Source organism: Barbus barbus (assembly GCF_936440315.1).
Source record: "Barbus barbus genome assembly, chromosome: 20".
NCBI lineage: Eukaryota > Metazoa > Chordata > Actinopteri > Cypriniformes > Cyprinidae > Barbus > Barbus barbus.
In genome coordinates this window covers 31445167-31469330 of record NC_136748.1, presented here as the reverse complement: position 1 = coordinate 31469330, position 24164 = coordinate 31445167, and the positions used below count along the sequence as shown (strand labels likewise).

Here is a 24164-nt window from a genome sequence, read left to right as displayed (position 1 = left end):
ACATTCAGACGCTCTGCGGTGAAGAACAGACATACAGGACGGACAGGCAGAGACGCTCACCTCGTCGGCCTGCACTTTGGACACCAGGTCTTTAAACGCAGGCAGGCGGCTGAGGCGCACCATGCCCTCGGATTGCTCGCTGCTCAATCCCTTGACTTTCGGCACGGTCATCCCGCTCAGCACGATCTCTTTCCCACGCAGGAAGTGCTGGAACTCTGCATCAAATGACGGCTCGCTGTGAAACACGAGGAGAAACATCTGAGCTGCACATCCTCAAACAAACACAGCTCTGATCGTGAGCAAGACCGTCTCTCAGCCAGAGTTAAAGCTCTAAAGGCCTGAAATCAGCTTCTGCTCTTTCAATAAAAGAGTTTAAAAAAGAAAGAAAGAGAATTCTGAATTCGAGTGGAGATGAACTCCCTTATTAATGAAAAGAGAAATCTGAACATTTAGTTTCTTGATGTTTGTACCTGGTCAAGCCCTTCAGGTTGATTCGGCTGAGCAGCACGGCAAACGTGATGTGATCCTGATGCAGCATTCCTCGAGCGACTCTGTTAAACGCCACCTGAACAGAAGAACCACCACACCTCACTAAATGTTTCCTGAATAAAGGCCCTTCAAAACCAAGACGATGCAAAAAAAATGCAGTAGCAGCACATTTATCTCCCTTATCAAGTTATTTTTAAATGGTTCTGATTGTACACGGACTTCTAACACGGTTTTCTGTTTCTTTCCCAAACGCCTGTTCTGGGAGTATGTGTGCTTGCTGAGCAGGTCCAAAACTTGCTTTACAGCAGCAACACTAATTATTCCACTGTTAGGGGGCTCCAAAGTCACAAAAACACACAAAACTCCATACAGCTGCTTTAATTGTCAAATGCGTTTAAATTCAGCAGCAAAAACACTAGTAAATCGAGTCAGATGGACTGTATCTGCGTCATTTAATGATTGCAGGTTTGCATTAAATTAGTTGTTTATTTCCCTGCGTGCTTTTATTACCTGAACAGGAAACATGAATCTGTTTTTGGGCGAGAGACGAGAATCTGTCTCAGTCTGGACTCTTCCTCTGTGCTGAGCATGTGTGTTTGGTGTGAGGGCCTTCAGTGCTCACCTGGAACAGGTCTTTGGTGATGAGAGACAGGCGCTGCGTGTGGTCGCTCACGCTCTTCAGGTTGGAGTTCTCGTATAACACGGTGTGATAGATGTCCAGGAAGAACTGCAGCGAGTACTGATACAGGAAGTGCATCTGTGAAAGAGACAGACCCAGCATGAGCTAGAGTTCTCACACACACACACACACACAGAGACACACACACAGAGACACACACACAGAGACACACACACACACACACACACACACACACACATACACACACACACACACACTCTCAGACCTGGTTCAGAGCCTCCATGGTGAAGTAGATGCTGCTGCAGGCCGAGGACAGAGACAGATATTGCTGAGACACCGTCTCCACTTCCTGCATGATGATGTCTGTTTCCTCCACTTTCCTGGTCACCTCCGCCGCCTCCTTCTTCAGGTTCTCCAGGGTGGTGATGATGGTGTCGTCGTCCAGGATGCGACCCTTGACCTCGTTCAGGGCCTGCAGCAGTGATTTCTCCAGCTGACGCAGACGCAGCTGGAACTCACCTGCGCAGATTCAACAGAACCACATTAACACTTCCTTAATGAGCCGACAGCACTTCCTGTGACGCTCTCCATCGCTCACCCTGCAGCTTCAGCAGGTCCGACCGCTTCTCGTCCACGTCCGGACGCTCGGCCTTCAGGACCTCGTTGAGACACTGGCTCTGCAGGCTGCTGCGGGTCACGGTGAAGTTCACGAAGGTCACACGAGAGCAAAGGTCAGGAGGGAACTCCACCTGCAGACACGTCACAATTCAGCCGTTCATTTCAAATCTTTATTTCTTTCAAGTTTAAAGGCAGATTTTTGCTCCTAAGTTACAGCTGTAGAAACCAGACGGTTAATTACTCTTTAAATTAAACTACTCTTTATGGTCAGAACATGACAAACACTTCACGTTCTTGAATTCTTTACACTTTTCCAATTACTTCTCCTTAAAGTTAATATCTTATTAGAAAAAAAATATTTCTTCGTTTCTGCATGCGAGTGATATTTCAAATGAGGAATCAGTGTGTGGCCTGACTTTGACGAGTATCTTCAGCACAGATTGCAGTGAAGGCTGCAATATTAGTAATATTACATTTTGTTTTGTCTCTAAGAAATGCATTTTTGACAGTAGCTTGAGTTATGCATTTGTAAATGTTATGCTCGTTACCAAAAACAACAACCATTTTCATATAGTGAAGTGGAATGATTCTGACTGCTTGTGTTTTAAAGTTAACCATTGGTCTTCCACAGTAGCACACATTTAGATCATGATAAACAGTTAAAACCACACATACTGCACCTCAATACCATGATAAAAACACAACTATATGCTTTCTAGATATTTGTATGAAAAACAGTAGTCTAAATACATTTGGTATAAATGCACAAATGCTATATCAAAAATACTGTAATTATATTCAATTACTCCTTTAATACATTGAATACATAATAATATAATAAAATTCCATATGAATATCCTACATTTCTGCCACAATACCATGGTGCAGTTAGAGTTACTACAGTAAATCCATGGTAAATGATGGCGATTTGTAAATCTGAGCATTACAATTATATCAAACTCTTGCTATTGTTTTATCGAGAATAATTATTATCGCGATAATTATCGTTTTATCGCCCAGCCCTAATTCTACTGAGAATAAGAAGATAAAGGGACATAACCAGCTGTTGTGATTTCTGTCCTGATCCTGCAGCCCTGTTTGGTCTGATCTCTCACAGACGGTGTGAAGCACGAGGGCATTACCGTGGGGTCTCGTGTGGAGAGGAAGATGACGAAGGAAGGCGACAGATCGATGTCCTGATCCCCGAGCGTGATGAGCACTCGGCCGCCCGTCCTGCGCACCTCTCTGTTCAGCACCGGGTTCAGTATGGGGTCGTAGCTCTCCACGTCCTGACAGAGAATCAGGGACACACAGGCATTAATGAGCAAACGTCCGGACCCTGACGGTTTCTACGGTAATAATAAGAGGACGAGGGATGGCCTCATACCTGCACCAGCAGAGGGTTGCCGAATCTCAGAGCGCTCTCCAAGTTCTTCCTGAAGGCATCGTCCAAAAAGCTGGTGCGGGTGATCTTTTTGTCTTTAAATTCGTTCATGATGAACTCCGTGGCCTGACCTGATGGGTCGATGATCAGCGGATACCTGTGGAACACGACACACGTGTGAGAATCAGCAAGAGTTAGGGCTGTCAAATAAAAATTCAAATTACGAATATTTTATTGCTTTAATAAACGTGCATTAGTAACATTTTGCTCGATGCACCCTCTTGGAGACGAACCAAAAGCTTTTCCCCCCCTAACTGAAATTACGCCTTTTAAATTCAAATGCCATTCGAAAATTGATAATATTTAAGTGCAAAATCCGCTATTTTGACAGCCCTAGCAAGAGTCCTTCAATAATCCCGCGTCCGGTCTGGGCTCTCACCGGTTGAAGCGCTTCAGCATGATGGCGTTCTCGGTGCACAGGTCATCAGCGGGCAGGGAGTTGGCCTGCCAGCGAAGCCTCTCGTCTGCATTGGACAGATACTCAGTCCTGGCGATGTCCGTGCGGAACTGGACGGGAGAAAGTGCAGGTCAGAAGGGATTTAAAGCACTGAGTGTGGCTTTATCACATTACTCTGTCATTATACCTGAATGTTGGCCTGCTGGAGGTGATGGGACCAGGTGGTGAAGAGGTTCTGTCTCATCTGCTGGTCAAAGTAACCAGCGTAAGCGATGAAGGCGGCGGAGAGCAGACAGTCTCCGGCGATGGTGGACATCTGGTTCTTGAAGGTCTCGCTGGTCTTTTCCCATCGCTCCCTCTCAGCAGACAAACTCTTCAGCAGGGCTGTGCTGCGGTTCACCTGCACCAATCCAGGAGATTAAAGACTAGTCAAGCTTAAACAGTTGTTCAGAGAATACTAGCCAGAAGACTAATCCACCACAGGTTTCCCTCAGGAACTTCTGATGGCTGTGTAAACAGCAGCTTTCTGCACAATAAGCTCGGAGGTGAACATGCTTCAAGAGGTGCTCGTATTGTTCTTCAAAAATCACACAGAGTCAAAGCTCATATATGTCCCTAGAGCACAGAAGCAGTCATGAGTAGCACAGGTATAATTGTAGCAATAGCCAACAATACATTGTATGGATCAAAATTATACATTTCTCTTTTATAACAAAAATCATTAGGATATTAAGATCATGTTCCATGAAGATATTTAGTACATTTCCAACCGTAAATATATCAAAACTTCATTTTTGATTAGTAATATGCATTGCTAAGAACTTCATTTGAACAACTTTAAAGGAGATTTTCTCAATATTTAGATTTTTTTGCTCCCTCAGATTCCAGATTTTCTAATAGTTGTATCTCAGACAAATATTGTCCTATCATAAGAAAGATTATTTATTCAGCTTTCAGGTGATATATAAATCTCATTTTCACAAAATTGACCCTTATGACTGGTTTTGTGCTCCAGGGTCACTTCTGTGAATTTTGTGCTGTTCAATTAAAGTTACAAATTGAACCTAAAACAGGAGCATTTGATGGTCTCTCCTGTTCTGCATTCACGTTTATTGATTAAAAGATGTTTATCCAAAGCGACTTTCAAATGAGGAAGAAATGAAATGCATTGAAAAGAATTGTTTGTTGGCTTAATTTTTGAACACCATCATCTTTGGCTATTTTCATGTCTAAAATCAGATTTAAATCTTTAAAAAAAAACAGTAGCACTAAAGTTTCATTTTCATGAAACTACATTTGGATTCATTTGATTTAAAACCTTTTCAATGGCAACAACAGAATAAACAACTTCCTCTAAAGAGCAGAAATATTCCATCCCATTAAAATGTGCCGATTTCATTAATGTTTGCAGTCAGTGAGTGTTGCAGTCGTACCTTCGCCTCCACTGCGGCCAGATCAGCTTTGATGGCCTGAGCTTCAGAGATGAGCACGGCGTACTCCTCCTTATAGCGCGCGATGCTGGCCTCCAGATCCCGGATCATCTGCTCCACCTCCTCGGCCTTGGTCTTGTTGTCTGTAGCGTCGTCCTCCAGCTTCTGCAGCTCGTTCCTCAGAGGCTCGACCCGCTTCAGCATGTCTGCGTAATTCAGCTGAACACAAAGACAGAGGTCAGCAGAGGCAGACCTCGTTCAGACGCAGAGCTTCAGCGGTCAGTGTCGTACCTGAGCGATGGCCCATTTGACCATCGGCCCGCAGGCCAGCGACGCCCGGTTCACCTGCTCGTAGTTGTAGCTGGGGTTGGACATGTAGTTCTTCTTCATCTTCTCACGGATGGAGTCGCTGGGACGCAGGAAGAGCGTGTTAGAATGAAGCAGACTTTGATTTCATCATGAGACAGTAGTATATTTTTATTTAATGCCATATCAGCATAGACTATTTTCATGGCAAAAACAATAAAAAACAAGTATAACAAATACAATAAAAACCAGCCAACAAACACATGTTCTATTACTCTATTGTTCTATTATTACTCTAAAATAACTATTCTATTTTTTATTATTTATTGTTACAATAAACGAGTTAATATTCTGTTAAATTTGAGATACTGCCACTATTGTCTGTTTTTGCTCAATTTGCAAATGAAAAGTTCCAATCAAAGCCACAGCAGAAGCGTCTTCGATCAACACAGCGCTGTTGGAGTCAGTGACTTGTTCATAAAGACAGTCACTTGATTCGTTCCTGAATGAATCAGTTGAATTAATGACTCTATTATTAACAGCTACTTGGCACTTTTGGTTTCATATTTAGAGTATTAATTTAATTGTTTTTAAAGATATTTTTGTAGTGTTTATTCAATGCTTTTCTCATTTAACACAAATAACTAATCCCTCAGCACTAATTGACATGCATTAATTTGCGATTAGATTAATTACATGGCACATCATGCAATTAATTAGATTAAAAACTTAAATTGCTTGACAGCCCTAATTTCAATGACTTAAGACATTGACATGTTCATAGTCCGTTAATGGTCACATGACATCTGACCCTGCAGCACAGAAGCAGTCATGAGTAACACAGGTATATCTGTAGCAATAGACAACAATACATTGTATGGGTCAAAATTATACATTTCTCTTTTATGACAAAAATCATTAGGATATTAAGATCATGTTCCATGAAGATATTTAGTAAATTTCCTACCGTAAATATATCAAAACTTCATTTTTGATTAGTAATATGCATTGCTAAGAACTTCATTTGAACAACTTTAAAGGAGATTTTCTCAATATTTAGATTTTTTGCTCCCTCAGATTCCAGATTTTCTAATATTGTCCGATCATAACAAACCATTGGGGGTGTGAATCGGCACTGGTTTCACGATAATCGTAATCGAATTGAATCATGTCAACAATTCGATATCACGATGCATCATGATTATATCAAATTTATTTTGTGCATTTTTATTAGATTATATAAGCAGGCTACTTTTAAAAATTATTATGTTAATTAATTAATATATAATTCATTATTGTTAAGAATTAAAAGTAAATATAGCTTCAAAACGTAAAAGCAAATATAAAGTAATAAAAGGGGGAAAAGACAACTACAAGTGATAAACAAAGCACTTTCAGTATCTGGAGTGCTTTAAGTATTGAAAGCTTACAGATAATCACAGTTATGGGTTTGTCTTTTTTCCAGCCTTATTGCCATTTGATTATTAGGCCTACTGAGATAGACACTGGCAGCTTTAATAGACTGCATTTACACTAATGCACAGATTTATTTCCACATATCAGACGTTTAGTCCTGTTCTGAAAACACACTGACAGTGTTTACATCAATGTTGTATCATGAAGCTAGATGCAAGTGCATTTAACTGCAGCCACGAGCTTCAGGACAAACACACAGTACACGCGGACGTCTGTCAGTACGTGAGTTTCATGCATCTATTACGTACTGCACTCCAAACAGCAGAAATTACAGCATATCTAAAGTAAAAGACTAAAATAACAGCGAGTGGAAGTAATGCGCACGTGTCTCCGCACATATTCTGTGCCATGAAGCCCGCCGCATGTGTCTCTAGTGCACACACGTGCCATACGCGGGAGAAAGCCAAGCTCAGATTTCAAAATAGAGAGTGAATTTTTAATACTCGCGTGACAAGCGCTTATGCAAATGACATCGTAGGCTATAATCGATTATGGTGTATTACTGCATCGATGCAGAATCATCCACGTCTGCATCACGATGCATCGATTCATTTCAACGCCCCTACAAACCATACATCAATGGAAGCTCGTTTTATGTATACATCAATTTTGAAAAATTAATATAATTTAAACTATTTTAGTGTTATATTTTGATTTAGTTTATTCTAACATTACATTTCTGATTAATTCTCTCTTCTTTGACTCATGAACCCTGGTTTGGGAATCCATGCCGTGACGTCTAAACGAAACAACGTGTCCGTCTCATACTGAGAGGAAGATATATGAAAGAGATGATTATACCTCATGTCCTCAGAGACAAAGTTGACTATGCTGGAGATGAAATTGTCTCTGATAATAACTTGTCTGATCTTTTTCCAGTCATTAGTTTCCTCCCCCAGCAGGAGGCAGATCGACTCTAGAGCCAGTTTAACAGCTGCCGGAGGGTTGGCCATAGCACGAACCTCAACCAGATGATGCTTCTTAATCGAGTTGACCGCTAGAGAGGGAATGGAGGTGTGGGGTTTAGGACCGTGAGGACACATGGGTTCCCGCGGGGGAGCGGAGCGGCTGCGGCGCCGGAAAGAGGGACCGTGTCACATGACCATACCAACACACAAAACTACCAAATTTGGCTATAAGTTTGATCACAACATGTAATCGTTGCTGTTAATAGTGTTCACCGTCTCTTTGATTACATGACATTAACTAACTACATGACTTTACTGTACATTTCTGCCATATGGACATCACATTTACATTTATGCATTTAGCAGACGCTTTTATCCAAAGCGACTTGCATTGCATTCAAGTTAGTTTTTACATTTTATCAGCTCTTGCTTTCCCTGGGAATCGAACCCATGACCTTGGCGTTGCTAGCGCCATGCTCTACTATTTGAGCTACAGGAAAGTCTTGACATAGTCACCACTGATAAGATGGCCCTGGACCTCAAAACCAATTATAAGGGTACATTTTTTGAAATTGAGGTTTATGCATCATCTTAATAAATCAATCAATCAATCAAGCTGAATAAATAATCTTTCCATTGATGTATGGTTTGTTATGATCGGACAATATTTGTCTGAGAAAATCTAAATATTGAGAAAATCTCCTTTAAAGTTGTTCAAATGAAGTTCTTAGCAATGCATATTACTAATCAGAAATGAAGTTTTGATATATTTACGGTAGGAAATGTACTAAATATCTTCATGGAACATGATCTTAATATCCTAATGATTTTTGTCATAAAAGAGAAATGTATAATTTTGATCCATACAATGTATTGTTGTCTATTGCTACAAATATACCTGTGCTACTCATGACTGCTTCTGTGCTACAGGGTCAAATTTAGAAACTTTAATTTTCTGTAAAGCTGCTTTGCAACAATTTGTATCGTGAAAAGTGCTATACAAATAAACATGAATCAGAGCTCGGAGCACGGTGGTCCTCTTTACACGCTACGGCCGCCGCTCCGCACCCCGCAGTCAGTCACCTGATCTCATCAGCAGAAAAGTTCACAATTGTGGGGATGAAGTTCTCGCGCATTATGATGGAGCGAATCTGCTTCCAGTCGGTGGTGCTCTCGCCCAGCAGCAGACAGATGGACTCCAGAGCCAGCTTGACTGCCGCCGGCGGGTTGGCCATCGATCGCACCTCCACTAAGTGCTGCTTCTTAATCGATTTAACAGCTAAAAGAGCCACAAGCCGTGAGCAGAGGAAAGAGTGAAGACAGGAAGAGGTTAGCGCAGTGAAACACCACCGAACACCGCTGGCAAACACAAGACAGAGCTGAAAGCAGAAAGAAGGGAAGGAAATATCCACTGATGTCTCTGGCGACTGACAGTCACAGCCGGTCACTAGGTGGCGCTTCTGGTTTTAGAGCAGATGTAAACAGTCATTTTGATTATCATCCAAATGTTTCTCAAATATGGAGCGTAAACTCAGCAGTTCTCATCTGGGCCCTCAAACCAGTGAATATTTCCTTAGTGAATCACAACTAACAGCAAAAACTATTTCAAACTGATACTGTATTTAATATTAAAGGTCGACCGATTTATCGGTTTTGCAGCCGACAGAAAATCCTGCCACGCCATAGAGCGCCATTCATATAGTTGTACATTAAATTACATTATAGTTGTTCCAAATCGTAGTTAATGTACGTACTGACTTCACCCTAGGCTGTAAAATGGTGTATTGTGCATTTGGAAACGAGCAGAGTACAGCTGTTTCTAAAGCATGCAGCGCCATCTGCTGTTCAAAACTAACCTCAGAATCATTTTATTTTTTCTGCAACTAAGCGACTAACACAATTTTGGTTGACCAAGCCTCTTCTGGTCGACTAATGGTTAGTCCACTATTAGGGGCAGCCCTAGATAGAAGCAAATAAAGTTTAAGAGTATATATACACAATATCCTTAGCAATATCATAGTAATCCTTAGTAATGATTCAGTAGTGTTTTTTTTTTTTTTAATAGTAAAGCACTATTTAAGTTTTCGTTCAGTGTCCATTTTAAAAACTATTGGTTGATTAATCGGTATCGGCCAGTTTGGTCCATCCTAGATATCGGTACAATCCACTATCGGTCGACCTCTAGTTAATATGAGCAGATTTTTGCAAAGTGAATCTGGTCAAACAGCAACCCCAGCAGAGGAAGCGCAGAGGAGAGCGAACCGTACCGTTCTGAGCCTCGATGACGGCCGGCTCCACCTGGTCCAAATCCTGCTTCACTCTCAGCTGCTTGTCTTTAATCACTTCCTGCTGCTTGTAAACCGCTTCCTGTATATCCTGACTCATGACCTGTTAAGCCAAACAACACCCGTCAGCTAACTCACAAGAGCAGCGGCACAAGAGCACTGAAACGATGACCCTTGCCTTCTTCTTCTCGGCCTCCTGCTGGTCTTTCACCATCTTCTTCAGCTTGTCGTTGGCAGCAGCGTTTTTGACCTCCAGCTCCTGACTCTTGATCCGCAGGTCGCGCCGCAGCTCCTCCACCTGTGACGTCACACGGTTAATAACGCTAAACGAGCAGGTGCATCTGCATGCGTGATGTGGTGTGAAGCGTGCACCTGATCCACGGTCTCCTTGATTTTGCGCAGACCCACGTTCAGATGCATCTGCTGCTCCTCCAGCTCGCTGCGCTTCTCGTTGAACAGGTTGGCGTAGTGGTTGATGAAGTCCAGGTAGTGTCGCGGGGTGATGGCCATAGTGCGGCTGCCTCGCTTCGCCAGACGGTTGTTAGCCTAACACACACACACAGAGAAATAAAGCATCACAGTGTGTACTGAAATTACAGCTGCACGATTCTGGATAAATTGAGAATCACGATTTTTTGGTCTCAAATAAAGATCACAATTCTTAACAAAATTTTTTTTTTAAATTTATTAGAGGCTGCGAGAAAAATATTAATTGCTGCAGTCTATTTAGAAGTGTTTAATTTGCATGAATGTAACGTGTATATATATATACACACATACATACCATACATACATATACAAATCTATTATTATTTTTATTTTTTTTAAATATAAAAATTATGAAAAAGTGGTTTGACTGAATGATTCAATGACTCATTAATACTTCACTTGTTTCATTACTGGATGAATCAGTGTTTTTGATCGAATCTCGAATGATTCAATGACAAACTTTTTTTAAGTCACTTGTCGCCACCTAGTGGTGAACCAATGCAATCAACAATGGTTATTTGATACTTTCAAAAGGTGATTTGCTCTATTTTGAACGCTACCATAGACATTAATGTTTATATCCGAACTATAAACTTTCATGCCAGTATTTCTGTGATAACATGAATGATTGTATAACAGAAATAATAGTGTAGTTGAAAAGACTGTTTGTGAAGCTGTTTCTGGTAACGGTCTGCTCTCTGTGTCAGGTATGAACAGGTTTAAATGTTCCGGTAGCACTTTTTTAAACTGTTTAATAGACTCGGGAGAATCGTTGTCATTTAGAAATCCGATCGTGTGGGTGTTTGAATCGAGATCATGGTCTTTTAAGGATTAATCGTGCAGCTCTAACTCGAGCAGAGCCGCTCTCTGACCTGGTGCAGCGTCTGATGAACAAACACACAGCCGTTGACGATGGCCTCGCGGTGGGACGGCGGCTGCGGCAGCTTGTCGTACACGGTGGGCATGTAGTCCGGTACTTTGTAGTTGGGCTTCTCCAGGTCCATCTTGCTGGTGAACTCTTTACCCACCTGATAGAGCGCTTCAGTGGACCAGTCGCCAAACCAGTTGAGCACACACCTGAGGATAAATCAGTCCAGCATAAAAGCATCATCGGTTAGAGAGAGAGCACACAGGGGTCGACATTAGCTGTGATTTTAACTGATGCACAAAATTAGAATATCACATAAAACATCTGCGAATAAAGCACCGTTTCCATCCCATGTGTTAAAAAAAAAAAAAAAAAAAAAAAAAAATCACCACTTCCTGGGAAACTGGTGCAAAGCATCAATAATATAAAATGAAAGTCGTCTCAACCGGGGAACCTGTGGCTGTTTTCCTACAAACAAACACCGTCATGTTATCTTTCGTTCGGATGCCTGAGGCAGTTATGGGAGGGGATGCGTTATCATTTTTATGACAGACTTTGGCTCAGACATTTCTAAATTATTAAAGCACTTGAGATGGTGTGTGATGAGATCAGTGCACTGTTTAGTCCAGTTATCCAGTCACATGATCTGCGGAGGAAAAATCACATGACTTTTTTTTGACGTGCACCAAGGAATTTATTTAGTATATGGGTTTCCATCGTAGTTTATGTGCAAAAGCTTTTTTTGATGCACATTTTTAGAATTTACACACATCATTCCTTCCAGTGTTTCTTTAACGCAATATCCCAAAATTTGCATAAAAGCAGGTGGACCGAAACAGACATTAACAGTTCTTCATTTAAGCAGACGTCCTGAATTCCTGTAGCTGACACGGTAGCTCACGGTGCTAGCAATAGCAAGTACGGATGCACCATACTGGATTTTTGCAGATTGTTTGGAAACAACAAGTCTCTCCTGAGCAGAAATTATAAGCAAAATCGTTTTTAATTTTGGTTAGTTTTTAACAATAAACAATAATGAAGGTTTTTTGACAGCACACTGAAGCTTTGAAAGTAACTATAAATAAACTATAATCAATCGCTGCATTTTTCCCCCCAGAAAGATGCAGTTAACCCTAACATTTTATTTTAAGATTTAACATTTGTAGATTGTCTAAATCAAGAGTTGTAAAAATTCTGAAAATCTTTGAATAAATTAAATAAATCAGTATATATAACATTAATTTACAAGTGTCATGTTTGTGATTGTTTTTTTCATGTAAGCTATAGCTTCTGACGTTTAAATCAAAATATACTCATTTTATGACATCAATTACTGCTTTATTTAATCAGAAACAGTCTAAATGTTATTTGTGTAGGCCAGGGGTGTCAAACTCAGTTCCAACACACAAACCATGTAGTTTTCAAATTAGCCTGAAGGAATTGATTAGCTAGATCAGGTGTGTTTAATTAGACAACGCTGGTGTAGGCCATTTTACTTACTAATTTAATTAGAAGTAGGCCAACATCGCCCCCTAGAGATTAAAACTCCTCACGGGCGTTAGGACCCGGGGGAGGCTGTCACTGCACATGCTATTACTGTTGACTATCACACACCAAACACCTCATTCTGGGCATGCTTTCACAGATTAAATGCAGCGATCCAAAACAGTGAGTCTAATCATCATTCAGACAAAACTTTCCTTCAAAAATGAGTCACACTGTTGACTTGATCTAATCACACCCTAAGTTAACGTATTCCTCTTGAGTGCCAGGGAAAGCGTGAACTGATCAAATGCATGAAATGTATGGATGATAGCATGTGCCAAACACACAAACACACCTGTTGAAGAGGGCAGGTGAGGTGGCCGCTCTGTCCTTCAGCCCCTCGGACGACGGGTTCATGGTGAACACCACGTGCAGGTTCCTGATCACCTGACTGGTGAACCACTTGTACAGCTCCTCGTGAGTGTCCAGCATCAAGCCCTCCTTCTGCGCTCCTTCCTTGCACTGCGTCATCAGGGTGGCATATTCATCGCCCTCGAACAGGCCGGGCACCTGCAACGGCACAGAGCGCTCAGAACACGCAGGGATATATAAAACTATGATAAAAGAAAAACTATTCATCAGCATGCATTGATTAATCTTATGTCATAGCAAACAATTGCAACCAAATCATGTGCTCATGCGACCGCAACTTAGAAAGTTAGTCGCATAAGAGCGACCAGTGGGAAGAATGAGTCTCGAGACGGAGAGCGGTTCTTCAGGGGTCGCACCTCTCCGTTGGCCAGCAGCGTGTTCATGCGCTCCAGGAAGCCCGAGTCCAGCACGTTCGACTCGTCCATGATGAAGGCGATCTTCTCGTTCTTGCAGCCGGAGCGGCGGAGGACTGTCCGCAGGTCTTCGTCAAAGTCCTCACCGGTGTATTTCCTGTGGACCTGTGAGGATACCATCTGTTACAAAAGCCCCAAACCACCATAAAACCTGACAGGCAATTATTAGTTTGTTCCAACCTTGATCTGGTAGACACTCAGTCCGTTCATCCAGGCCACGAAGCGGGAGAGAGTGGTCTTTCCGGCACCACTGACGCCGATCAGAAGCAGGTGACCCTGTGGCTGACGGAAGATTCTGGAGGGAGAACATCAGCGGGAGGTTACTGAACCGTCAGCGGTGTTACATTTACATTTAGTCATTTGCTAAATGAGCAAAGAGCAATAATATTCAAGTGCTATGACAAGTCTCGGTTAGCCTAGCACAGTACACATAGCAAGGTTTTTTTAGTTTGTTATTTATATAATAAATAAAAAGAAAAGTAGATAGAATAGAAAACTAATAGAGAAAGCAAGTGTTAGAGGACTTTTTTGTTTTAAAGAACACAAGCAGTAAGAATACGAATAGAGTGCAAGTGTCGGAGGGTCAAATAAAGATGGAAGAAATGTGTTTTTAGCTGATTCTTGAAGATGGTTAAGGAGCTGCTGGGATTGAGTTGGGCAGGAGGGAACATTTAATGTAAAAGTCTGTGAAAGTGATTTTGTGCCTCTTTGGGATGAACAATAAAGCAACGTTCACTTGCAGAACGCAAGCTTCTAGAGGCACACCAGTCTGAAGAACTGAATTAAGGGGAGCAGAGCCAGAGGTGGTTTTGGAGGCAAACATTAATGCCTTGAATTGTATGCGAGCAGCTATTGGTAGCCAGTGCAAATTGATGAACAGAGGTGTGACGTGCGCTCTTTTCAGCTCATTAAAGATTAATCTTGCAGCGGCATTCTGGATTAATTGTAGAGGTTTGATAGAGCTGGCTGGAAGACCTGCCAAATAAGAAACAGCTGTGTTTCCTCAGGCTCGCTGTACCTGTCGATCCTCAGCACGTTATCCAGAACCTCATTGAAGAGCGCCAGAGGAACGTCCAGCTCCTCCTCGTAGAACACCTTCAGTCTGGCCTTCACATAGTCACGCAGCTCCTCCTGCTCCACAGGAACGTAGTCCTGCAGGAGAACAGAAGCGGTCAGTCGTCTCGGAGTCTGCGGTGACGTCCGGTAGAGTTCAGCCGGTCACTCACCTTGGAGAGCCAGTTGCTGTATAGGATGGGTCTGTTAAGGGCTTTGTCACGGTCGATGTTGGGAAAGTGTTTGAGGGCGACCATGTCTATGTTCTCATCGGTCCAGCGTCTCTCCTCGTCCTCCACCAATCTGCCAGGAGAATCAGCTCAATCCATGTGCAACGTCACAAACGAACACATACTCATAGGTTTGCTGGTGATGCACATTTTGGTACTTTGACATGTAACACTGTTAGATGAAAATGCAACATTGTTCCAAAACAGGAACCAAAATTGTAACCAAGTGATCTACAGGTCTGAAAAGAGCCTCAAAGGCATAGTTCACAGCTTTAACAATACTGATTGTGTCAAAGCAGCTTTACAGTATCAAAGAGGAAAATGGTGTGTCAGTAATCCAAAGGGACAATAGTAAACACTCAATTTTCAGTTAAAGGTTAGGGATTTCAGTTATAGGTTAGGATTACTGTTTATAATGTTTTAAATATGGATATTTTTCTTACAAAAATGCATTGATTCGCTACAGGAGACTTTTATTCACCCCCGGAGCCGTGTGAGGAACTTTTTATAATGGGTGGATGCGCTTTATTGGACTTCTTTTGGACTACTGAAAAATAACACCCACTGTCCGTTTAAACTCACCGGTCCTGGAAGAGTCGCAGCGCTTCGTGAGCCCAGATGCGAATCAGTCCCTCCACAGGCAGCGTCTCCAGCGGCCGCAGTGCCTCAAAGATGCCTCTGACCCAGCGGGTCATCTCTCTCGGAGAGTAGATGTAGTGGGGCTGTGTGTCCTGAGTGAATCGCTCCTGTTCAAACACACCAGAGAGAGCTCAATCCAAAGCAGTCAAGATTACCAGCTCAAACCCAAGAGCATAGCTTTCATCACGTAACCGGCTCCAAGACCTGGAGGTCAAAACGTCCACAGAACTGCAACACAAGCCTGTCAATTTTCCACCTGTTTCCAAGCCGCAAATATTTAAATCACCTCTCAAAAGAATAAAAAAAAAAAAGAAAAAAAAAAAAAGATGTGAACAAAATGCAAGTTTTTGCCATTGGCCATCTATATTAAGCACTAGCCGCAATATTTCAAATCACTAAAAACAGCGCAAAAAAACATTGTGAAACACTGAAAGTGCTTTTATTGTATTTAAAACAGTGATATTAAAAGATGAAATTCAGTACACACCTTACAGATGACGCATACTTCGTACAGGCAAGCAGATGAGCCTGGAATATGCACTAAATGGTTCAGTGCTCTCTTTATAATGGTTTTCTATGGGAAAACATTTAATGTGAAACTTTGTGCACTGTGTTCATATTCTGGGTTCATCTGCTTGCCTGTACGAAGTATGCGTCATCAATAAGGTGTATACTGAATTTAGCCTTTTAATATTTGAGTTTTATTACATTACTACTGAACGCAAACTGTGTAAAAATAACTGGCGGTCAGTAGAGCAAAGCCTCGTTTTGCCATCCAGGTGGGCGTTCCTATAAGGTTGTGACGTCACATGAAAACTATGAAGCGGTTAAAATGCAAACCTGAGACATGGTGTAGAACTCGACCATGGCCGCGGTGAGCGGCTCGGCGAAGGTCCGCAGCGACGGGATGAGTCTGAGCATGGCTCTGTTGAAGGTGCCGTAGATCTGTGTGAGCGAGGCGGGGCCGGGATAATCCACGTACACCACCGGCACGTGACGCAAGAACCTGCAAACGGTCACACGAGTTAGGTCAGGACATCACTGAACACATCTCTTTATTAGTAGTGATGAGGAGGACAGGCGAACCTGTAGGAGAGTGGTTTTCTGCCGGGGTCTGTGGGAGGGTTACAGGCTCCCACGAACTGGATCCGCTCCAGCTTCACCCAGGTCTGGTCTGAGGTGCGGTAGAAGCCACCGTGTTCCACCATCTGAAGACAACACACCACGGGTTACACCGCATACACACACCACCGCAGGAGCCGGACACAGCGAGACGCACCTGTCTGATGAAGGAGATGACCCGCTGCGTGCCGTACTTGTCCATGTCGGGCAGGTTGATCTCGTCGCAGAAGAGCACCAGCCATTTGCCCAGCTGCACCGGAGCCAGAACCACGCCGTTAGGAGTCCGGCGGTACTCGCAGTAATGATCGAACGTCTTCAGAAGCAGCTCTGGAGTCGTAGCGCTGGAGAAGTTCAAACCCACCACCTGGAGAAAAACACATCTCAAAAGTGTCCAAGCAGTCTACCCAGCATCATATCATAGAACACAGCTGTGCCAGTGGATCTGCATGAGAAATACTGCACTGGATCATCTGCAGGGCCCCATGATTCCCACGACGCGGAAAACACTGGATCCAATCATAAAAACGGAATTACTGTATCCCGAGGAACGTCACGGAATTTGACAAATTTTGGATGGATACATCAAAAGTAGATCGGTACACTTAATCAAAACACAATATGAACTAGTGTCTGTGAATATTAAGCCACAAAAATATCATTTAAATATGAATCCTGTATGTTCTGCGTGTCTCTGAGTGAATGAACATGCGGTTTCGTTTAATACACACATACTGACACGTTTCCTGCCTCAATATATGAACACATGAACATGATCTCTAGAACTGCTCTGAGAGTCACTTCATGAGCATCTCAGTTTATTTTCAGTAAAACTATCATTATATCAAACAGAAACCTAAAGGTCTTCATAGAAACCTGTCAAAATAAAAGTTCAGTTTAACTTGAAGAAACCGTGACAGAAATATTACTTAATGCAATGATAGTACTACTAATAAAATTATTATTAAAACATTATTTTTAAAGGAATATTTAGCAGAAAAAATTACCAGAATTTATTTAGCAGAAAAAATGTAAATACTATAATGCTATTTTTTTTAATAAAATCAATTGATTAGAGATGCTCTTTTGATAATTAATATTTAATGAAACCATTCAAAATGGAATCCAGAAAATTAAATGGAAAACAGAATTAAAAATAAAACTTAATATTTCATATCGCCTTAAACAATTTCTGTTAAACTTTTAATAAATTGCTGTTTAATATTGTAAGTTTCACGATTTCAAACAATTAAGACATGCTTTTTGATTAATAGTTTAAATTTAACCATTAAAACAGAGTCTATCTAAACGGAATACAGACAATGAAAAATGTAATTTAGAAAAAAAATAAACCAAAATTTGGGAAAAACTCAAACTGATTTAATAGGGCCCTTCATCTGTAAGAGATCCTGGCTTTCTGAATGTAATTACTGAAGTGAGCGTGGCCCGCTCCTCACCTCCATGTCTGGCAGGGCTCTCAGGGCGCTGAACAGGGTCATGGTTTTCCCGGAGCCCGGTGGCCCACAGAGCACCAGAGGCTTGTGTTCGGCCAGCCAGGTATAGAGCAGAGCTTCGTGACGCACCGTGTCCAGAGTGGGCACCACCACGTCCGGCGACGCCACCTTGTGCGTCTCCACCTCGATCTGAGGCACCTTCCCCTGCCAGGACTGCCACTCGCCCGTGATGCACACCTGAGGATTCAGAGCAGCGTTAGCGTCACACACTCGCCTCCGACTCGCACTCAAGCGGAGACTGCGTCTGCTCGCACCTCGTAGTCGATGATCGGCACGTTCGGCGCAGACGGGAGCGACACGGTGGTGATGCGCCGAATGTATTCTCCCAGCTCCGCTCGCATCTTCAGCCTGCTGTCGCCCGAGAAGGACCACAGCACTGCGTAGATCAGGTATTTCTGCACGACAAAGGTTAAAGGTTAGCACGTGTTTGTCATGTGTGATCCAGGGGGCGCATTACAGAAAGTTTCTTATCTTAGGTCTTAATTTAAGATATGATGTGTTAAATTAGGATTTTTTGCAAATTCGTATTACAGAAGCAAATCTTAACTTGATTTGGGATTCTTATCCTCTCTTACAAAATAGTATCTTATCTCTAGTTAGGAAACCTTAAAAGGCATTAGTGACTTGCACTACAGCCAGTAATGCTCCGTGACTCTTTTGTTGGTCTCTATAATGCTGGTTGCAGTTCCTGTGCTCACTGTAATATGTTGTGCGGCAGTCTGTAATTACTTATAAGTGTTTTATCATCAAAATATAACATCTTCAGGGTCCTCCAAGAGACTTTCAACCATTAAACATCTTCGTTATTCATTTTCAACTATTAATAAATGTAATACCATTGTCGGACAGCACAGTTGTAAGTGTTTTTTCTGTTAGCTTTCAAATAATTTAAATTAGGACAGCTGTGGGGTAGCCCTAAAGTTAAGACAGTTTTTAGGGTCTTTTGTCCAGTTAGGTTTCTGTAATACCCCTTTCCTAATAGCTTTTGTCCTAAATGTGGTCCTAACTGAAATTACCATGCTTACCAAACAGTTAAGATAAGATTTTAAAGTTAGGATCTTTCTGTAATACGCCCCCTGCAGCACAAAAGCAGTCATGAGTAACACAGGTATATCTGCAGCAATAGACAACAATACATTGTATGGATCAAAATTATACATTTCTCTTTTATGACAAAAATCATTAGGATATTAAGATCATGTTCCATCAAGATATTTAGTAAATTTCCTACCGTAAATATATCAAAACTTCATTTCTGATTAGTAATATGCATTGCTAAGAACTTCATTTGAACAACTTTAAAGGAGATTTTCTCAATATTTAGATTTTTTTGCTCCCTCAGATTCCAGATTTTCTAATAGTTGTATCTCAGACAAATGTGTGACCCTGGAGCACAAAACCAGTCATAAGGGTCAATTTTTAAAAATTGAGATTTATACATCATCTGAATAAATAAGCTTTCTGTTGATGTATAGTCTGGCTGACTATTAGAAAATCTGGAATCTGAGGGAGCAAAAAAATCTAAATATTGAGAAAATCTCCTTTAAAGTTGTTCAAATGAAGTTCTTAGCAATGCATATTACTAAGTTTTGATATATTTACTGTAGGAAATGTACTAAATATCTTCATGGAACATGATCTTAATATCCTAATGATTTTTGTCATAAAAGAGAAATGTATAATTTTGATCCATACAATGTATTGTTGTCTATTGCTACAGATATACCTGTGTTACTGATGACTGCTTTTGTGCTGCAGGGTCAAATTTATTCTACGATTCTGAACTAAGCTGGATGATGACCATCACTGAATCAATAATGAACTGACTGTTGTATTGTTTAGATTGTCTCCACCTCTATGTATCCCTCCCCCTCGAAAGGTATAAACTCTACTGTGCTGAGATATAGTCAGACTTGGATGACTACAGCGACGCACAGCAAGTTCTCAATAAAGAGTAACTTCTGCTTGAAAGATATCCCAACGTCTCCTGGTCTCTGCTTTGATGAAGGAAAAGTTTCCAACATGACTTTAACTGAAAAACTGGAGTGTTTACTATTGTCCTTTTGTATTATTACACACTATATTCCCTATTTGATACTATAAAGCTGCTTTGACCATATCTGTATTGTTAAAAGCGCTATACAAGTAAAGGTGCCTTGACTCGCTCCGTGTGTCGCACCTGCATGTATTTCTCCAGCTGGTCGATGGGCATGGGGAAATCAGGGTGGTTGTTGTTGTAGAGGGCGACGTTGCGGCAGGCCTGATGCAGCATGGAGAAGAGCGAACTCAGCGAGCGCAGCCGCGTGAAGTCCATGATGTGCTCCATCTTTGACGCGTGTTCCAGAGCTTTGATGACCAGACCGGTGGAGGTGAAATACGGCTGCAGAATCGCAGCAGCATCTCTCTGGATCTGTGGATTAAACACAAGAGGCTCTAAAAACTGACAAGTACATGCATGAAGGACAAACTGAGTGATCATAGAGAAGGAAGCAAGATAAACAGCAAGCAGAATGGGACTATTGTTATCAGGGTCGTGCTGAAACGGTCAGATTCTCTTCTCCATGTTCCATCAGTACTTCTAGATTCTTCTTTCAATGTGTTTAATCTAACCTTACAAAGATACTGTATCATATTTGATGTGAATTTCTCTCTTCTGAGTGATAGTTTAGTGTTTTATCCAGTAGAAGCTCTTTTAGTGTAATTGTTCAGCTGCTGCTTCTCGTGACAAATCTTGACTGATTTTGATCAAGTAAAGGTCAGAATAACTGCAGTCATATCTCCAGATGAACTCTTACTGGACTGAAGCAGCTCAGCTTTACTTGATTCTCCATCAATCATTTTCTAGATAAATCAGTGTGTCTCAAATCTGATCATCAGGATCTTTTCAAGCCTCCAAAACATCTCACATCTTCTGAGGAGCGTTTATTTCTTCATCTCTCAATCAGCATTGCATTGCATTATATGTTTGAATTATTTCAATCTCATCTTAGTGAGACATATTATTGCAGGTATAGAGTAAACACTGATACTTAGATAATTTTGTGGTTTTGCATGTGGGTAGTCTTCACGCTGGCGTACCTGCAACATCGGTGAGGACGTCTCCTCGCCCTCGTCGTCCGTGGCCTTCCTCATGCGTTGGGCCTCATCCTCTCCCTCATCCAGCGGGATGCTCCGCAGACGCGCCAGGAAGTTGTTGAAGATCATGTCGGTGCTGAGAACATCCTCACTGAACCAGACCATCCCGCAGCGAGACACGGTGGCCAGCGTGGCGTACTTCAGGTCCTGCACCTCGAACATGATGCGCACCTGTGTGACGAGAGCATCATCAGCATCAGCATCATCATCATCACGATTACAGACTCGATCGTTAGATCAGCTGCTCCGTACATTGGGCGGCAGGCTGAGACGCTCTCCGTTGGGAAGAGTCAGGAGTTTGTTGTCGTCCAGCACAGAGTTCAGATTCTCTACCCACTCCGGATCCACGTCGCCATCGAAGATGATCCACTGCCGCTTCTGCAGCTCTCCGCGAACGTTATCGATGATCCTGAATGAGCGCAAACACAGCATATGATGAAGTCAAGTCAGCAATTTTGGGGAAAGTTACTTTTAAAAGTAACGCATTACAATATTGATATTTAGTCTAGAACTACAGTAAGATCATGTTGATATTTAGTCTGGAACTGCAGTAAGATCATGTAGATATTTAGTCTAGAACTACAGTAAGATCATGTAGATATTTAGTCTAGAACTACAGTAAGATCATGTAGATATTTAGTCTAGAACTACATTAAGATCATGTAGATATTTAGTCTAGAACTACAGTAAAATCATGTAGATATTTAGTCTAGAACTACAGTAAGATCATGATGATATTTAGTCTAGAACTACAGTAAGGTCATGTTGATATTTAGTCTAGAACTACAGTAAGATCATGTTGATATTTAGTCTGGAACTACAGTAAGATCATGTAGATATTTAGTCTAGAACTACAGTAAGATCATGTAGATATTTAGTCTAGAACTACAGTAAGATCATGTTGATATTTAGTCTAGAACTACAGTAAGATCATGATGATATTTAGTTTAGAACTACAGTAAGATCATGTAGATATTTAGTCTAGAACTACAGTAAGATCATGTAGATATTTAGTCTAGAACTACAGTAAGATCATGTTGATATTTAGTCTGGAACTACAGTAAGATCATGTAGATATTTAGTCTAGAACTACAGTAAGATCATGTTGATATTTAGTCTAGAACTACAGTAAGATCATGTTGATATTTAGTCTGGAACTACAGTAAGATCATGTAGATATTTAGTCTAGAACTACAGTAAGATCATGTAGATATTTAGTCTAGAACTACATTAAGATCATGTAGATATTTAGTCTAGAACTACAGTAAAATCATGTAGATATTTAGTCTAGAACTACAGTAAGATCATGATGATATTTAGTCTAGAACTACAGTAAGGTCATGTTGATATTTAGTCTAGAACTACAGTAAGGTCATGTTGATATTTAGTCTAGAACTACAGTAAGATCATGTTGATATTTAGTCTGGAACTACAGTAAGATCATGTAGATATTTAGTCTAGAACTACAGTAAGATCATGTAGATATTTAGTCTAGAACTACAGTAAGATCATGTTGATATTTAGTCTAGAACTACAGTAAGATCATGATGATATTTAGTTTAGAACTACAGTAAGATCATGTAGATATTTAGTCTAGAACTACAGTAAGATCATGTAGATATTTAGTCTAGAACTACAGTAAGATCATGTTGATATTTAGTCTAGAACTACAGTAAGATCATGTTGATATTTAGTCTGGAACTACAGTAAGATCATGTAGATATTTAGTCTAGAACTACAGTAAGATCATGTTGATATTTAGTCTAGAACTACAGTAAGATCATGTTGATATTTAGTCTGGAACTACAGTAAGATCATGTAGATATTTAGTCTAGAACTACAGTAAGATCATGTAGATATTTAGTCTAGAACTACATTAAGATCATGTAGATATTTAGTCTAGAACTACAGTAAAATCATGTAGATATTTAGTCTAGAACTACAGTAAGATCATGATGATATTTAGTCTAGAACTACAGTAAGGTCATGTTGATATTTAGTCTAGAACTACAGTAAGGTCATGTTGATATTTAGTCTAGAACTACAGTAAGATCATGTTGATATTTAGTCTGGAACTACAGTAAGATCATGTAGATATTTAGTCTAGAACTACAGTAAGATCATGTAGATATTTAGTCTAGAACTACAGTAAGATCATGTTGATATTTAGTCTAGAACTACAGTAAGATCATGATGATATTTAGTTTAGAACTACAGTAAGATCATGTAGATATTTAGTCTAGAACTACAGTAAGATCATGTAGATATTTAGTCTAGAACTACAGTAAGATCATGTTGATATTTAGTCTAGAACTACAGTAAGATCATGTTGATATTTAGTCTGGAACTACAGTAAGATCATGTAGATATTTAGTCTAGAACTACAGTAAGATCATGTTGATATTTAGTCTAGAACTACAGTAAGATCATGTTGATATTTAGTCTGGAACTACAGTAAGATCATGTAGATATTTAGTCTAGAACTACAGTAAGATCATGTAGATATTTAGTCTAGAACTACAGTAAGATCATGTTGATATTTAGTCTAGAACTACAGTAAGATCATGATGATATTTAGTTTAGAACTACAGTAAGATCATGTAGATATTTAGTCTAGAACTACAGTAAGATCATGTTGATATTTAGTCTAGAACTACAGTAAGATCATGATGATATTTAGTTTAGAACTACAGTAAGATCATGTAGATATTTAGTCTAGAACTACAGTAAGATCATGTAGATATTTAGTCTGATGTAGATATTTAGTCTAGAACTACAGTAAGATCATGTAGAT

At 40.8% G+C, this 24164-nt stretch overlaps 1 protein-coding gene across 2 annotated transcripts in view; it reads right to left on the bottom strand.

The window, feature by feature from the left end:
* Positions 1 to 24164, bottom strand: part of LOC306886387 (cytoplasmic dynein 1 heavy chain 1) — a 76145-nt gene that overhangs the window by 10509 nt on the left and 41472 nt on the right. Inside the window, exons 35-64 of one of the 2 annotated variants that reach the window (XM_079443441.1) lie at positions 21623 to 21779; positions 21314 to 21541; positions 20415 to 20645; positions 18490 to 18630; positions 18179 to 18412; positions 16882 to 17088; positions 16689 to 16810; positions 16443 to 16608; positions 15546 to 15709; positions 14907 to 15036; positions 14699 to 14832; positions 13861 to 13975; positions 13624 to 13785; positions 13191 to 13405; positions 11355 to 11559; positions 10366 to 10539; positions 10172 to 10291; positions 9976 to 10096; positions 8792 to 8987; positions 5310 to 5427; positions 5022 to 5237; positions 3776 to 3988; positions 3571 to 3698; positions 3135 to 3288; positions 2890 to 3036; positions 1728 to 1878; positions 1395 to 1648; positions 1112 to 1246; positions 471 to 565; positions 61 to 235 (exon numbers count right to left, since the gene is read on the bottom strand). In XM_079443441.1, the coding sequence (XP_079299567.1) occupies positions 61 to 235; positions 471 to 565; positions 1112 to 1246; positions 1395 to 1648; positions 1728 to 1878; positions 2890 to 3036; positions 3135 to 3288; positions 3571 to 3698; positions 3776 to 3988; positions 5022 to 5237; positions 5310 to 5427; positions 8792 to 8987; positions 9976 to 10096; positions 10172 to 10291; positions 10366 to 10539; positions 11355 to 11559; positions 13191 to 13405; positions 13624 to 13785; positions 13861 to 13975; positions 14699 to 14832; positions 14907 to 15036; positions 15546 to 15709; positions 16443 to 16608; positions 16689 to 16810; positions 16882 to 17088; positions 18179 to 18412; positions 18490 to 18630; positions 20415 to 20645; positions 21314 to 21541; positions 21623 to 21779 (5008 nt within the window). Of the gene's footprint in view, positions 1 to 60; positions 236 to 470; positions 566 to 1111; positions 1247 to 1394; positions 1649 to 1727; positions 1879 to 2889; positions 3037 to 3134; positions 3289 to 3570; positions 3699 to 3775; positions 3989 to 5021; positions 5238 to 5309; positions 5428 to 7601; positions 7798 to 8791; positions 8988 to 9975; positions 10097 to 10171; positions 10292 to 10365; positions 10540 to 11354; positions 11560 to 13190; positions 13406 to 13623; positions 13786 to 13860; positions 13976 to 14698; positions 14833 to 14906; positions 15037 to 15545; positions 15710 to 16442; positions 16609 to 16688; positions 16811 to 16881; positions 17089 to 18178; positions 18413 to 18489; positions 18631 to 20414; positions 20646 to 21313; positions 21542 to 21622; positions 21780 to 24164 lie in introns of both variants that reach the window. The other variant, XM_079443442.1, reaches the window with a different exon arrangement.